Source organism: Cyprinus carpio, chromosome B2, assembly GCF_018340385.1.
Source record: "Cyprinus carpio isolate SPL01 chromosome B2, ASM1834038v1, whole genome shotgun sequence".
NCBI classification, from domain to species: Eukaryota; Metazoa; Chordata; class Actinopteri; order Cypriniformes; family Cyprinidae; genus Cyprinus; species Cyprinus carpio.
Genome location: NC_056598.1, coordinates 1,576,253 through 1,591,450, shown reverse-complemented (window position 1 = coordinate 1,591,450; position 15,198 = coordinate 1,576,253). Strand labels below are relative to the sequence as shown.

The window sequence follows — 15,198 nt, the reverse complement described above, 5'->3', positions numbered from 1 at the left end:
GATGCGAGGTCTGAAGAAAAGGCTAAGAGAATGTCTTTCTTGTCCTGCTATAATTTCCCGTTAAGTATTTTGGGATATAAAAAGAATCTGTGAAGATTACTGTATTCAAGGGATCAATCTGATCCTCACACACCCCCCAAGATATACAGTAGATGGCGGTAATACTCCTAAGGAGCGAACGGCCATTGAACAGAAAGAGGAAGAAGAAGAAGAACGGCGCGAGCTCTTCAGTCCTCTCTGATCGTGTTCTGCTGTGTTCGGTAAGTGCTGGTTTTAGTTCAGTTAAGTCATTGTGCTCATGTATTAGATATTGTGTGTAACGTTAATTTTAATGTCTAGCAGTTGTCTCTCTGTTAAGGGCATTTGATGGCATTTTAATCACAAAATTTCCTCGGTCATTTATGGAGTTTGGCGGATTCACTCCGCATTTAAATCTGGATGTTTTCGTTTGCCAGGCTGGAGCTGAATCAACCACGTGCTCCTGTTTAGATCTAACAGCTTTATGTATTCTATCTTAATATCGTATATTATCCAAATTCTCTATATTAAAGGGATACTCCATCCCAAAATGAAAATGTTGTCATTAATCACCCTCATGTCGTTCCAAACTTCGTTCGTCTTTGGAATGCAATTTAAGATATTTTGGATGAAAATCGGGAGGCTTGTGACTGTCCCATAGACTGCCAAATAAATAACAGTGTCAAGGTCCAGGAAAGTATGAAAAGCATCGTCAGAATACTCCATCTGTCATCAGTGATTCAACCGTAACGTTATGAAGCGACGAGAATACTTTTTGTATACGAAGAAAACTAAAATAACGACTTTATTCAACAATTCCTCTCCTCTGTGTCTCTCCAAATCATGCTTTGCTTTGATTTGAACAAAAACAGCGTATCCTGTGTCTCTGCGTTCAGCTCAGATTCTCCAAAATGGTGATGCGGAGAGACACAGAGGAGACAGTTTGTTGAATAAAGTCGTTATTATTGTTTTCTTCGCATACAAAAAGTATTCTCGTCGCTTCATAAAATTCAGAGAGACAGAGGAGACCAAATCAGTTTAACTAGCAGGTTATTCAGCTTTTGCAGTTAGTTAAAATAGTGAGTTATACATAAACATATTCTAACTAATAAATAAAACAAGAAAATCTCTTCAGCTTTTAAAAAATGTAGAATTATTTTGACTACTTTTTTTTTTTAAGAATATTGTATGGGGCTGCACAATTAATAAACTTTCTAATCGTGATAACAATTGCAAATGCCACAATTAAATAATCGTTCAAAGCAGCAATTCATTTTTCAAAGTCCACTTATGTTCTGCATGCTTACAATGTGGTTTTTCTTTCTACATGTTATGTTAAGGGCTTTTACATTTGTTTTCATTTTAGTATAGCATTATAATACCATGCATATTTTTATTTTTACTTTTCGTTGTTGTTGTTGTGTAAAGAAACCAATCCAATGTATAGTTGACATTTGAGGCTTAATATTACAGAAATGCAATAAGTGTTTCAGTAAGAGTGTTTTCAGCTTGTTTATTTTCATTAAAATATATGGCATGCAGTTGCTTCAAACAGTAGTATAAACATCACTCAGTGTAAAAGGAAATAATCAACAGTTATGATTTCCGTCATAATCATGCAGCTCTAAAATTGCGTTGTCTCGATACAAATAAATGCGGCACACAAACAAGATGACTGGAAGAGAGACGTTCTCATTCATTGTTTAATAAACTGTTTGAAAAAGTAAGTAAGTGATGCATGCATCATTCTGCTAAACGTATCCTTTTGTAAGTCATATGGAAGAAAATAAATGTTTAATTTCTGGATAAACTAGTCATTTTTTAAATTCACAACATTTCCTCTCTTATATAATGTTACTATAATGAAAACAGTCCTGAGCTAGATCAAGTTTTAGTCTGTGCAAATCAAACTATTGCTTTATGGTAATGTTTTGGGATATTTTGCATTTGTGTGAGGGGTTATGAGGTAGCCCCGCTTTAGTTTAAAAGAGTACAGACATTTTTATCAATCATAACTTCTGGAGAAAAATTGCACCGAATGACAGCCGACGTTTGTGCATGCTACCAGATTAAGTATACTGAATGTTTGACTGTATTACAATGACTTTTTGGGTTTGCTTTTTTCAGACCTGGTCCTGCTTGCCACATTACAATGAGCTGTGACGTTGTAAAGATAGAGTTAAATAAAGAGAAGAATAAGGATTTTACGTGCCATCAGTGTGGAAAGAGCTTGTCGTGTAAAGCAAGTCTCAAAGACCACATGAGAATCCACACCGGAGAGAAACCCTTCACATGTCCTCATGTGGAAAGAGTTTCACGCGTAAACAAGGCTTTATACGTCACATAAGGGTTCACACCGGAGAGAAGCCGTATGTGTGCAAGCACTGTGGAAAGACTTTCAGAAATGGGGCAAACCTTTGGTCTCACTTAAGGGTTCACAGTCACGAGAAGCCATTCAAGTGTGCTCTGTGTGTAAAGGGTTTTTTAAGTAAAGACCATCTCGACCGTCACATGAGAGTTCACACTGAAGAAAAGCCTTTCTCATGTCCTCAGTGTGAGAAGTGTTTTAGAACTAAATGCAGCCTTGGTATTCACAAACGAATCCACGTCGCAGATAATCCTTTCTTGTGCTCTCACTGTGGAAAACATTTTGTATCTAAAAGAAACTTTGACAGTCACATACGGATTCACACTGGAGAGAAACCGTTCACATGTGATCAGTGCGGAAAGAGTTACAAATGGTCAAATAGTCTCAGAATTCATAAAATCATTCACTCCGGAGAACAGCCGTTTAAGTGTGATCAGTGCGATAAGAGGTTTGTTCTGGAATCACAACTAAAGGACCACATGAGAACTCACACTAAAGAGAAGCCTTACTTGTGTTTTGTTTGTGGAAAGAGGTTTACGTGGCTGGGCAGTTTTAAAGACCATCTGAAAATCCACTCTGTGTGAAAAACCTTACAAGTGCTCGCATTGTGAGAAGAGTTTCAAACAGTCAGGAGCCCTAGAAGACCACGAGAGAATCCACACTGGAGAGAAACCCTTCCGTGCGGCAGGAGATTCACTCATTCCAAAACTGCAATGATGCACAGAAAGAAGCACTGCCCAAAATTAAAGTCCGTATGACTGAAGAAACAAGAGCTTAAGAGCTCAACGGTTCATGTTGCCCTTGTTTTACTCTGCTATTTGTGATTCGAATGTGAAAAATGTTCAAGCACACCTTACTGAGCATGCAGTCTTTCACATAATATACATTAATCTGTAGTAAAGTTACTACTCTTCATTAGTATGTGATTGTTCACTGCACCCGAATCATTCTTTACATCCTGGTTGCAAATGTAAAGTTCAGTTTGCTCTGTTCACAGACGTGAAATGTCATCCATTCTTCATTTCCTTCCACCGCTCCGTTATTCCTTCCCTGTTTATATAACCTGTATCAGTCTGTAGAATAATAAAATGTCTTGTCACAGTGAAGATTTATCATTCAGTAAATTTTAGAGTCTCTCTCACCACAAATCATTAACCTCAATCATTTCTGTTCTAGAAACCATTAATCATTTGATGTGATTTTCTCTCACATGTTCATTCGGCTCAGTGCAGTTTTTAACAAACCGCCTTTGATTAAAGAGCTGTCAGAAAAGTAAAACTGAGAACTTATACTAAAGAAATTAGAGTTGTAGCCTTGTTTTGGGGAAATAACAGGTGTTACTAATATAATTTAAGGAAACCTTTTTAATTGAGTTTAGTAATAGCAAAGACTAGGGAGTTGTAAAGTAAAGTGAAGTTTACTTTGGGGTTTTGGCGGTTCGAACGCGTCATCTGCGCATGCGCACTAACATCGGGATCCACCGGGACGCGCGTCCTCCTTCAGTCCAGCAGGTGGCGGTAACTCATCTTACACTTCTGTGCTCTCCGCCAATAACAACAGTAGAAGAAGAAGAACAATAACAGCGCGCACTGCTCGGTAAGTGTTGCTTTGAGATCAGTTTAATCATTGTTATCATGATTTAGGTATTTTGAGTGATTTTAATGTCTAGCAGTTGTCTCTCTGTGTAAAGATTTATTGTCATCACAAAATGCCTTCATTCACGGAGTTTAGCGGATTCACTCCGTATTTAAATCAGGTTTACCAGCCACACGCTTCTGTTCGGATATAACTATTTATTTTTTTATTTTTAACAATTTTAACCATAATGCCGTGCGTAAACTACCCATATAAACATTCCCTATATTAACTTTACTTCAGATGGCAATTTATAAGACTAAGCTAATTTACTAGCAAATCAGTTTTTACTGACTTATTTAATACAATATACAATTCACATAAAATTAAATATGAATTTAGTTGGGTCCAAACTGGTTTAAATGCAGTTTTCACTTCTGTAACTTTGCAGTTGCTCCTCTTAGCAAAATGAAAAATAAGACTTTAATTCAAATAGTGAATAGATGGTAGGCTGTAAATTAACATGATTTTAGTGAGTGTTTTTTTTTTTTTTTTTTTACTGTATTAAAGTTTTCAATCTAATTACACAATTATACCGATTAATCTAATTCATGTATAAATATCAAATTAATTAGACTAGTTAATTGGGAATATAATAAGACCTTGCAAAAAAAGTAGGTTTAGATAGAAATACGTTGATTCAACATATAAAAACACAACTAAATACTGAAATATGAAACCATACCATGCACTGTAAGTCGCTTTGGATAAAAGCGTCTGCTAAATGCATAAATTTAATTTTAATTTAATTTAATTTACTCGAAATATAAAACTAAAAGCGCCAATAGTTTGCAGCAAATTGTTGTCTATATGAGTGAGTCATTTATTCAACCTATTCCTTGATTCATTTAGAAACTAAGCAAATGATTTGCAGCGTCCCAATGTGCCTACTTATACTGCACCCTTAAAGTAAGTACTCTTGGTGAAGAAAGAATACACACTTTTGATTGTGTAGGGCAATATTAACCATGGATCCAGACTTCAAAAATCTACCTGAAATAGTAGACCATCCAGGGACTTCCTGCATGTTCTTTTCAAGATGCTATGCTTTGGGACACACTTATTCTGATCTCACATACTGTTTAGGATGGATAGTGTGAACAGTGGGATGCAGGGACTGTTGTTATGGATGGGTCGCTGAGTCATTGACTCATTTGATTAATTCAGAATTCATTCAGTAAGGAAACACTGCAGTGTGTTTATCAGGGTTTCATAGGTAATATTTTTGTCAGTGAAATTGCACAAAAACAGACAATATTGTGTCTAAAATGTAACACAATATTAACTTTTTAAATTGTGAGTGAAGTTTTTGCTGAGGTCACCACTGGCGACTAGGCCTATGTATTTACATGTGTAAACGTAAAATATGCATGTAATGCCTTGTTTCCTGATTGTTTTGGGATCACATCTTTTATTATGTTTGCATATTAAACTGAGACTATGCACATCAAAGTTTTAGTGGAAAAAGAGTTTCAAACACAGCTCAGGTGAGCCGCGTGAGAGAGATCGACATGACGGAGACGTAAGAAGTGAAAGTGAGGAAAAGCAGCGTCGATTTCGTGCACAACTTGAACAAACTAGAACAGGTAAAGCTGCCAGCTGTGTGAAATATTGGCAATATCGTTAACAATTCTCATTTATAATCATTAATAATATGGCTTCTTCTAAACAAGATCTTAGGTCTATGCTTTGTTCTGTTAATGCGTGATCTTCATTATTTGAAGTGCACTTGCCATCCAGTAATCGCAAAAGCTTTGTTACTTTTTAATAAACGAAGTATCCGCTTTAAAATTATTCAAAAGTCATAATGAAATTCAAACAATAAATACAGTTTTGGCGCTCCTAATGGGGCAGGCGCGGTTGCTTTAACACATTTAATCTTTCTCTTTACTACTAGAGTAAATAATGAACATGAATTAACATCAAAAGGTAGGCTATTTTATAAGAGAGCCTACTGAAATGTCTCGTGTAAAAGCTCATTCAGTGTTTCAAACTGCTGAAATCGTGTAAAGCTTGTAAACATCGCAACATTATACACATTTAGCTCAGAATAACCATTAAGTGTCAGTAAGCTCATCAGTGAGATAGTAAAATAACTATAAAGAGGAGCATTTTGCTATATTTATACACTATTGCATTTTAATATTTTTACTTAACCTGTTGTCTACATGATTCAACTCCTCCTATAAAATTGCATTTTACTAATTTAGAAAAACAGACTGAAAGCGTGAAAGACATACACTCTTAAAAATAAAGGGTTCTTCACAGAACCATCTCTTTCTCAACTGTTTATAATCTGAAGAACCATCTTTCGCCAGAAAGAACTTTTCGTGAAATGTAAAGGTTTCTTCAGATGTTAAAGGTTCTTTATGAAACCATTTAGACAAAAAAGGTTCTTCTATTGCACCGTGGAGCACCTTTATTTTTAAGTGTATGGCAACATTTACAGGATGCTTATCATGATATTGGTACAGATTCTGTGTAATAAACAAAGCCAAAATATTAAATGTCATGGATTAATACTACTGAGTAATCCACTATTTTGTAGAGGGGGGTCAAAATGGCAATTTTCACCTGAGATTCAGATCCAAATTACAGGAGGGTAAAAATGACTATAGACAGATGGCAGCATCATTATGTTTCTTTTACACAGAGATTGGTAGCGCTGTTAGTAAAATCTGTTGACTTTAGCAATCTTCGATGCATTATGTGCCAATGGTGACCATTCCAAAATGGGGATAGAGCACTTTTAATAGTGCTCTTTTAGCATGATTCAATTCTAATTTAAACATTATTTATTCTTCTAACATGGTTTGTCAAATACAATAAGTATCGGCTGTATACAAAGTGACCAACATTTGGTTTTCAACCACTGAAAATGGATATTATTCAACAGTCTGAATATGGAGCCTCATTGAGAACCCCTATATCTCTGAGACTGAATGATACAGGACCTTGAAAATAAGGATTCCAAAAGAAAAGTTTATTAATATTTAAAATCTAAAATTATGTTGCAAGATCTTTAATACTTCTTGAGTTATAGCCACACAAACTTAGGAAAAATAGAATATATGGCACTCAGACAGGTATGTTTAGTGCAGTTGTTCTGACAGAAGGATCGAGTTACATTTCTAGTTTCAATATTATTTGTTCTTCAGACATTCCTCTTAAAAAAAAAAAAAAAGTATCTTATTTTTGCAAATCTAAAAACATTTACATTTTTACAAAATAAAAACATTTACAATTTATCGATTTACTCCTGTAGCCATTTTGAAATTCCATTATCTCTGAAACTGAACCATATAGGGGCTTAAAAATAAAGATGCCAAAAGAGAAATTTGTTAAGACCTGATATCTAAAAGGACTTTAAGATATTTTTCATACTTTTTGAGTTACAGGCCTGCAAACTTTGGAGAAAAAACTTGAAAAGTGCTGTTTGCCCATTTTGGAATGGTCACCATTGGCACATAATTCAACAACGATTGCTAAGGCCAACAGATTTTACTAACAGACCTACCAATCTCTGTGTAAAAGTAACATAATGATGCTGCCATCTTTCTATAGTCATATTTACCCTCCTGTAATTTGGCTCTGAATCTCAGGTGAAAATTGCCATTTTGACCCCCCCTCTACAAAATCGTGGATTACTCATTCAATATTCATCCACGACATTTAATATTTTGGCTTTCATTACTGTGCATGTTTCTCTTTCTTCAGAATAAATATTAGCAAAATCAAAAATTTGAGTTGGGGATCTCTGGTTGAGTTTACATCCAATGACCCTAATAGTGGATTCTTCAATCGCTCAGGTAATGTCAGTTTATGGAGTAATGTGTTGTGTAATTACTTTTTTTTTTTTCAGATTAGGTCATCCTTACCACATAAGCATGAGCTGTGACGTAAAGATGGAGTTTGTTGAAGAGGAGAATGATGATACATGCCATCAGTGTGGAAAGAGCTTCTCAAGTAAAAGAAACCTCAAAGATCACATGAGAATTCACACCGGAGAGAAACCCTTCACATGTCCTCAGTGTGGAAAGAGTTTCAGACAGAAAGAATGCTTTATGATTCACATAAGGATTCACACCGGAGAGAAGCCGTTTGCGTGTCAGCTGTGTGAAAAGAGTTTCACGAGTCGAGGAAGTCTTAACATTCACTTAAGGGTTCACAATATTGAGAAACCATTCAAGTGCCCTGAGTGTGAAAAGAGTTTTGGACGTAAAGACCACTTCAATCGTCACATGAGAATTCACAGTGGAGATAATCCATTCTCATGTCCTCAGTGTGAGAAGTATTTTTTAACTAAAACCCACCTTGAGAGTCACATACGGATTCACACTGGAGAGAAGCCGTTCACATGTGATCAGTGCGGAAAGAGTTACAAATGGTCAAATAGTCTCCGAATTCATAAACTCTTTCACTCCGGAGAAAAGCCATTTAAGTGTGATCAGTGCGATAAGAGGTTTGTTCTGGAAAAAGACCTAAAGGCCCACATGAAAACTCACACTAAAGAGAAGCCTTACTTGTGTTCTGTTTGTGGAAAGAGTTTTGCATGGCTGATACGTTTTAAAGACCATCTGAAAATCCATTCTGGTGTGAAAGAGTATTTGTGCAAAGACTGTGGTAAAGCCTTTACTGCAGCCACTCAGCTGAAAGTGCACCGCAGGATCCATACTGGAGAAAAACCTTACAAGTGCTCGCATTGTGAGAAGAGTTTCAAACAGTCAGGAGCCCTAAAAGACCACGAGAGAATCCACACTGGAGAGAAACCCTTCCAGTGCCTTCCGTGCGGCAGGAGATTCACTCATTCCAAAACGGCAATGATGCACAGAAAGAAGCACTGCCCAAAATTAAAGTCCATATGACTGAAGAAACAAGAGCTTAAGACCTCAACGGTTCATGAGTTCTGAATTATTGCCCTTGTTTTACTCATTGGGATTCGAAATGTGAAAAATGTTCAAACACACCTTACTGAGCACGCAGTCTTTCATATAATATAAATGACATGTAGTAAAGTTACAAATCTTCATTATTATATGATTGTTAACATGTACACTTGCATTATTGTAATACTTTCTTAAAAAAAGGAATAAAATGAAATCCAGTTTCTGTTAAAATATTCACTTGTAGAGATGGACTTTACATTAAAACAAATATTCCAATGTGAGCACTGCACCCGAGTCATTCTTACATGCAAATTTGGCTTTATATAACTTCAACGCTGAAAGGAACTATCTTCAGAAATGTTTTCTTTTGGCATTTTGTTTTCTTGTCACTTTGACTGAGTGAATTTACTAATTTACTTACAAAATTACTACACTAATTACACAGGCTATAGTTATAATCAAAAATATAATAATAATATTCATAAGTAAGAACACCCAGAAATAAATATTCAGATATGAAATAACGATCAATTCTTAATTTCCTTTCACCCCTTGTGAGCTGATACCAGTAAGAAATATTTATTCCTTCCCTATTGATGTACCTTGTATAAATTCTATGGAACAATAGAATATCTTGTGTTGATGAAGATTAACCTTTTAGTGAATGTTAGAGAAACACAAAAGGAATCAGAGCAGATCAGCATATTTAAGGGATGAGTCTCTTTCACCCCAAATTAACTGCAATAATTCCTGCTGTATAAACTGATAAATGATTTAATGTCCTTTTCACTAACATGTTAAATTAGCTCAGCCCACTGTAGGTGTTTTTAACAAGCCTCCAGTAGAACCCAGTCTCATGAAAGTGCGTATAAATAGTATGCCAAATAAAACATAACTTGTGGTGTTGATACGCAAAAATGGATTTTGGCGTGGATATGCTACGCACGTGTTTGGTATGCATATAAAAGCAGTGCATTTACCATGCAATGGGGAAATTGTTTTTTTTTCCTAATACTGAAGCCTGATTTGCTAGCATTTGTGTAGCTGCATGAATTCCAGTCCTAGGGTGCTCAAGGTGAGGGCCCTAAGAGTGGCACTGGCCAATAAAAGGCACAATTAACCCAGAATCAATGAGGCCAGAGTTCTCAGACGTAAATAGTCCTGACCACTGGCAGGGGTACGTGTTGGTTTAGTTGGCCGAAATCTGTGCCTGAAAGACAAAAATGTCTAAGCTATAAAACCTAGCGAAGATAGACAGCGAAGACCAGCCAACTGCCACAAAAATATTTCCAGTGGAGACTCTACTGGACAAAGCTCAAGAGGAGGCCATTCCCCTGGCATTTATTACCCAGTGAGATTATCTCTGCCTCATAACTTCATAGCAGCCCCATAAAGCAGCCTCCAAAGGACACAAAGAGCTACTCTGATTGCTGAAACCCGCTAGAGCATTCTACATATATCTTAAGACCAATACTTCTGGTTAAAATAAGAAATATTCAAATTTTTGGGTTGCCATTAACTCCTGTGAAACTGTAAAGTATGTAACATGAATAAAACTTGTATTGTGAGCTTGCAGAATGCAAACTATTATTGAGTGTAATATATTTATACTGAATCTTTTCAATACTGATATGTGAAATGCATTTGTCAGAAGCTTTTGTCTTCTTTATATATATATATATATATATAAGAAAATGACAAAATTGAATTAAGTTTCACATTATCAGAGGAATTTGTTTCTACTGAAAGTATTTTAAGCTTCTATTTGTACAGCTGTGAAGATAACTATGGCACTTCTTCCTGCGTCTCGTGTCTGGAAGCTTAAAAGTAAGATTGAAGAAAGGTAAGGTCTTTCTATCTTTTATTTTAGTTGCTTTAAATAATTTCAGGAGCGCAATAACAACCCTTTTTTAAACAGGATGGCAGTTCTACAGTGGTACATTATACAAACCCGATTCAAAAAAGTTGGGACACTGTACAAATTGTGGATAAAAACAATGCAATGATGTGGAAGTGTCAAATTTCAATATTTTATGCAGAATACAACATAGATGACATATCAAATGTTTAAACTGAGAAAATGTATAGTTTTAAGGGAAAAATAAGTTGATTTTAAATTTCTTGGCATCAACACATCTCAAAAAAGTTGGGACAAGGCCATGTTTACCACTGTGTGGCATCCCCTCTTCTTTTTATAACAGTCTGCAGACGTCTGGGGACTGAGGAGACAAGTTGCTCAAGTTTAGGAATAGGAATGTTGTCCCATTCTTGTCTAATACAGGCTTCTAGTTGCTCAACTGTCTTAGGTCTTCTTAGTCGCATCTTCCTCTTTATGATGCACCAAATGTTTTCTATGGGTGAAAGATCTGGACTGCAGGCTGGCCATTTCAGTACCCGGATCCTTCTTCTACGCAGCCACGATGTTGTAATTGATGCAGTATGTGGTCTGGCATTGTCATGTTGGAAAATGCAAGGTCTTCCCTGAAAGAGACGAAGTCTGGATTGGAGCATATGTTGTTCTAGAACTTGGATATACCTTTCAGCATTGATGGTGCCTTTCCAGATGTGTAAGCTGCCCATGCCACACACACTCATGCAACCCCATACCATCAGAGATGCAGGCTTCTGAACTGAGCGCTGAAAACAACTTGGGTTGTCCTTGTCCTCTTTAGTCCGGATAAAATGGTGTCCCAGTTTTCCAAAAAGAACTTCAAATTCTGATTCGTCTGACCACAGAGCAGTTTTCCACTTTGCCACAGTCCATTTTAAATGACCCTTGGCCCAGAGAAAACGCCTGCGCTTCTGGATCATGTTTAGATATGGCTTCTTTTTTGACCTATAGAGTTTTAGCCAGCAACGGTGAATGGCACGGTGGATTGTGTTCACCGACAATGTTTTCTGGAAGTATTCCTGAGCTCATGTTGTGATTTCCATTACAGTAGCATTCCTGTATGTGATGCAGTGCCGTCTAAGGGCCCGAAGATCACGGGCATCCAGTATGGTTTTCCGGCCTTGACCCTTACGCACAGAGATTGTTCCAGATTCTCTGAATCTTTGGATGATATTATGTACGGTAGATGATGATAACTTCAAACTCTTTGCAATTTTTCTCTGAGAAACTGCTTTCTGATATTGCTCCACTATTTTTCGCCGCAGCATTGGGGGAACTGGTGATCCTCTGCCCATCTTGACTTCTGAGAGACACTGTCACTCTGAGGGGCTCTTTTTATACCCAATCATGTTGCCAATTGACCTAATAAGTTGCAAACTGGTCCTCCAGCTGTTCCTTATATGTACATTTAACTTTTCCGGACTCTTATTACTACCTGTCCCAACTTTTTTGGAATGTGTAGCTCTCATGAAATCCAAAATGAGCCAGTATTTGGCATTACATTTCAAAATGTCTCACCTTCAACATTTGATATGTTATCTATATTCTATTGTGAATAAAATATACGTTTATGAGATTTGTAAATGATTCCATTCCTTTTTTACTCACAATTTGTACAGTGTCCCAACTTTTTTGGAATCGGGTTTGTAACAATGGGCCAGATAAAACTAGAGTGCCAAAGATCATTTAGATAATCTATCTATTCACTGCAAACTATTGAACTATTGCAACGTCAACAGCTGGCATAAAATCCACTGACATGACTGGAGTGTTTTAAAGTGGCAGAGTACATCATTTTACAAAAGACATGTATAGCTAATTTATATCTTCATATGAAACTATTCAACATATGAAATATTTCATGAATGGTATCTTCATTATCACTGGAGGAAAATTAGCTAAATAAAATATATATTTGATATTTCTCTGAAATGGAAGTTTCAGCTGTATTGAGCCAGTTTCAGATAAAATTAAACCGATAAAAAAAAAATAGAAGTTTAAAAAGAATTATAAAACTTTGAAGTAAAAAAAAAAAAAAAAAAGATGTTTAGTTTCAAATGAACCATTAAAATTAAAATAAATGAATAACAACATCAACATCTATTATTATTGTTTGGTTATATAGGACTATTATGTCCGGTGTCGAATGAGAAGGGCATAATAGAAATAGGACTGGTGATGGACTCCCGGATTCCTAAATAAATTAAAGAAGAAATCCCTCCAGTCTGACCAAACAAGGACACCATTTATGTAAACAAAAACTGTGATGTTTATTAAACATTATAAGTGAAACATAGAGAGCATATCTTCGGAGTGGCCACTGGCCATCATAACAAACAAAAGGAGTCTAGAACGAAAAACAGAGAAATGAAATAACCTAGTCACCTTGTAAAATAAAATACAGCCGGCTTACCTAACTCCCTAACCAAAAACAAAACACAAACAGATTCACACAAAAGATCAGGACACTCCTACGCTCTGTTTCACAAAGTGTGCCATAAGTTAGTTTATATTGTTGATAATATATATAGGTATAGGTATAATACATAAGAGACTCAAAAATCGGGGGAAAAAAATTAAATGTAGTCAGGTTTAAAGCTTTATCCATTAATTCTAAAGCTTATTTATATGCTATATTATCTGTAAATATATTAATTTAAAATGAAAGATTAATCATTATTATTTTAATATGGCTTGTGTAATGGATTAAGGCTATAATAAATATATAAATCAAGAGAAACTGGGGTAGTGGCTTTATTGCATCAGAGACGTGTCACTTTTCTTGAAACTGATTGGTCAAATTTCAATTTGAGATCTCTAAACCAGAACATACGCCGGAGCTGGTTAGCTGTGGAGTGATTTGATTTGATTTGATTTATTTGACAATATATTTAAAACAAGTACAATCAAGCCTAAAAGACCAATTCATACACATCTTTAAAAAAACTGTTGAGGATAAAATACACAAAAAAGCCATAGGCTTATTTCCATTGTGGTCCTCAGAATTCAAAAATGGACGAGCAGTTCATAATGGTAATGAGATCAACACAACACACATCATCATACATATAATACCTCAAACATCGTTAAAAAGACATTTTTTAACTTCTCTTCTAAAAAGACCTTTTTCTTGAATTTGTTTTAAACAATCAGGCAATTCATTCCAAGCAACAGCGCTAGAATACAAAAACGAATTCTTCCCATTTAAACTCTTATACCAACACAAGTATATATTGTTTATCCTTGACCTTGTAGAAAAACTATGAATATCTCTTATGAAAACATAATAATCACACAAATACGTTGGAACATTTCTCTGTAATATTTTATACACCATCATCAACTTAAGAAAAATTACCCTCTTGTCCACTTTTAAAAACCCTATTTCCCTAAAAATGATTAGTATTTAAATGCATTTGTGGATGAAGCCATAGAATAATTCTACACAACTTGTTCTGAGCAGTCTGTAATTTAATTTTCACTCATTTCGTAGAGCCACTATACCAGAAAGTTGCTGCATAATCGAAATGTGTTTGCACTAATGCACCAGCTAACATTTTTAAGGTTTGAGTATCTAAATAAGCAGCCTGTCTTCCTAAGAATTTTATTCGATTACATACTTTAGAATGAACTTGAACAGCCATACTATTCCCAGTTAATTTATCATCCAAAGTACATCCTAAATATTTCACTTCTTGCTTAGCAGTAATCGTCAAATCTCCAACCCTCACTTCTAATTTGGAACATTTTCTCAATTTAGCCGCAGAACCAAATAAAATAGCTTCAGTTTTGCCTAAATGTAAAATCAGTTTATTTTGAAAAAAACAGTTGGATACTTCCGAAATCTCTCTACTTAATTCACTTTCTATTATTTCTTTCTTCTCATCAGTAACAATTATTGTTGCATCATCAGCATATAATAGAAGGTGGCTAGAACAGGCCATTTTTAGATCATTTATATACATTAAAAAAAGTAAGGGTCCCAATACGCTGCCTTGTGGTACACCACAAGAGATGGGTAAATTATCTGAAAACACTCCGTTTAAGTCTACCATTTGACACCTATTTGAAAGATAAGAGTTAATACATTTACTTACATGCTTTAGAGTCAAAACCCATAGCATTTAATTTTAATAACAAAATATTATGGTCAACTGTGTCAAAGGCTTTCTGTAAATCTAGTAATACCATCCCACTTAATTTACCTTTATCCAATTCTTTCTTCATGTAATCTGTCAAATACAAAATTGTTGTCTCCGTGGAGTGCATCCTCCTAAAGCCAGACTGAAGTTCATACAAAATATTACATTTAAAAATATATTCTTCAATTTGGTCAAACAAAATCTTTTCAAACACTTTGGATAAGGAAGATAGAATTGACACAGGCCTATAATTATTAC

General features: G+C 35.5%; 1 protein-coding gene across 2 annotated transcripts; it reads left to right on the top strand.

Moving 5' to 3' along the window:
* The first annotated feature begins 162 nt into the window (after positions 1-162).
* LOC109057269 (gastrula zinc finger protein XlCGF8.2DB-like) lies at positions 163-9,188 on the top strand. Of its 2 annotated transcripts, XM_042717676.1 has the most exons (3): positions 163-260; positions 2,146-3,982; positions 7,884-9,188. In XM_042717676.1, exon 3 carries the CDS (start codon positions 7,909-7,911, stop codon positions 8,884-8,886), a length of 978 nt encoding a protein of 325 aa, XP_042573610.1. In that variant the 5' UTR covers positions 163-260; positions 2,146-3,982; positions 7,884-7,908; the 3' UTR covers positions 8,887-9,188. The 2 variants fall into 2 exon arrangements, with proteins under 2 accessions (XP_042573610.1, XP_042573611.1); XM_042717677.1 differs by lacking the exons at positions 163-260; positions 2,146-3,982 and adding an exon at positions 4,621-5,607.
* The last annotated feature ends 6,010 nt before the right edge of the window (positions 9,189-15,198 follow it).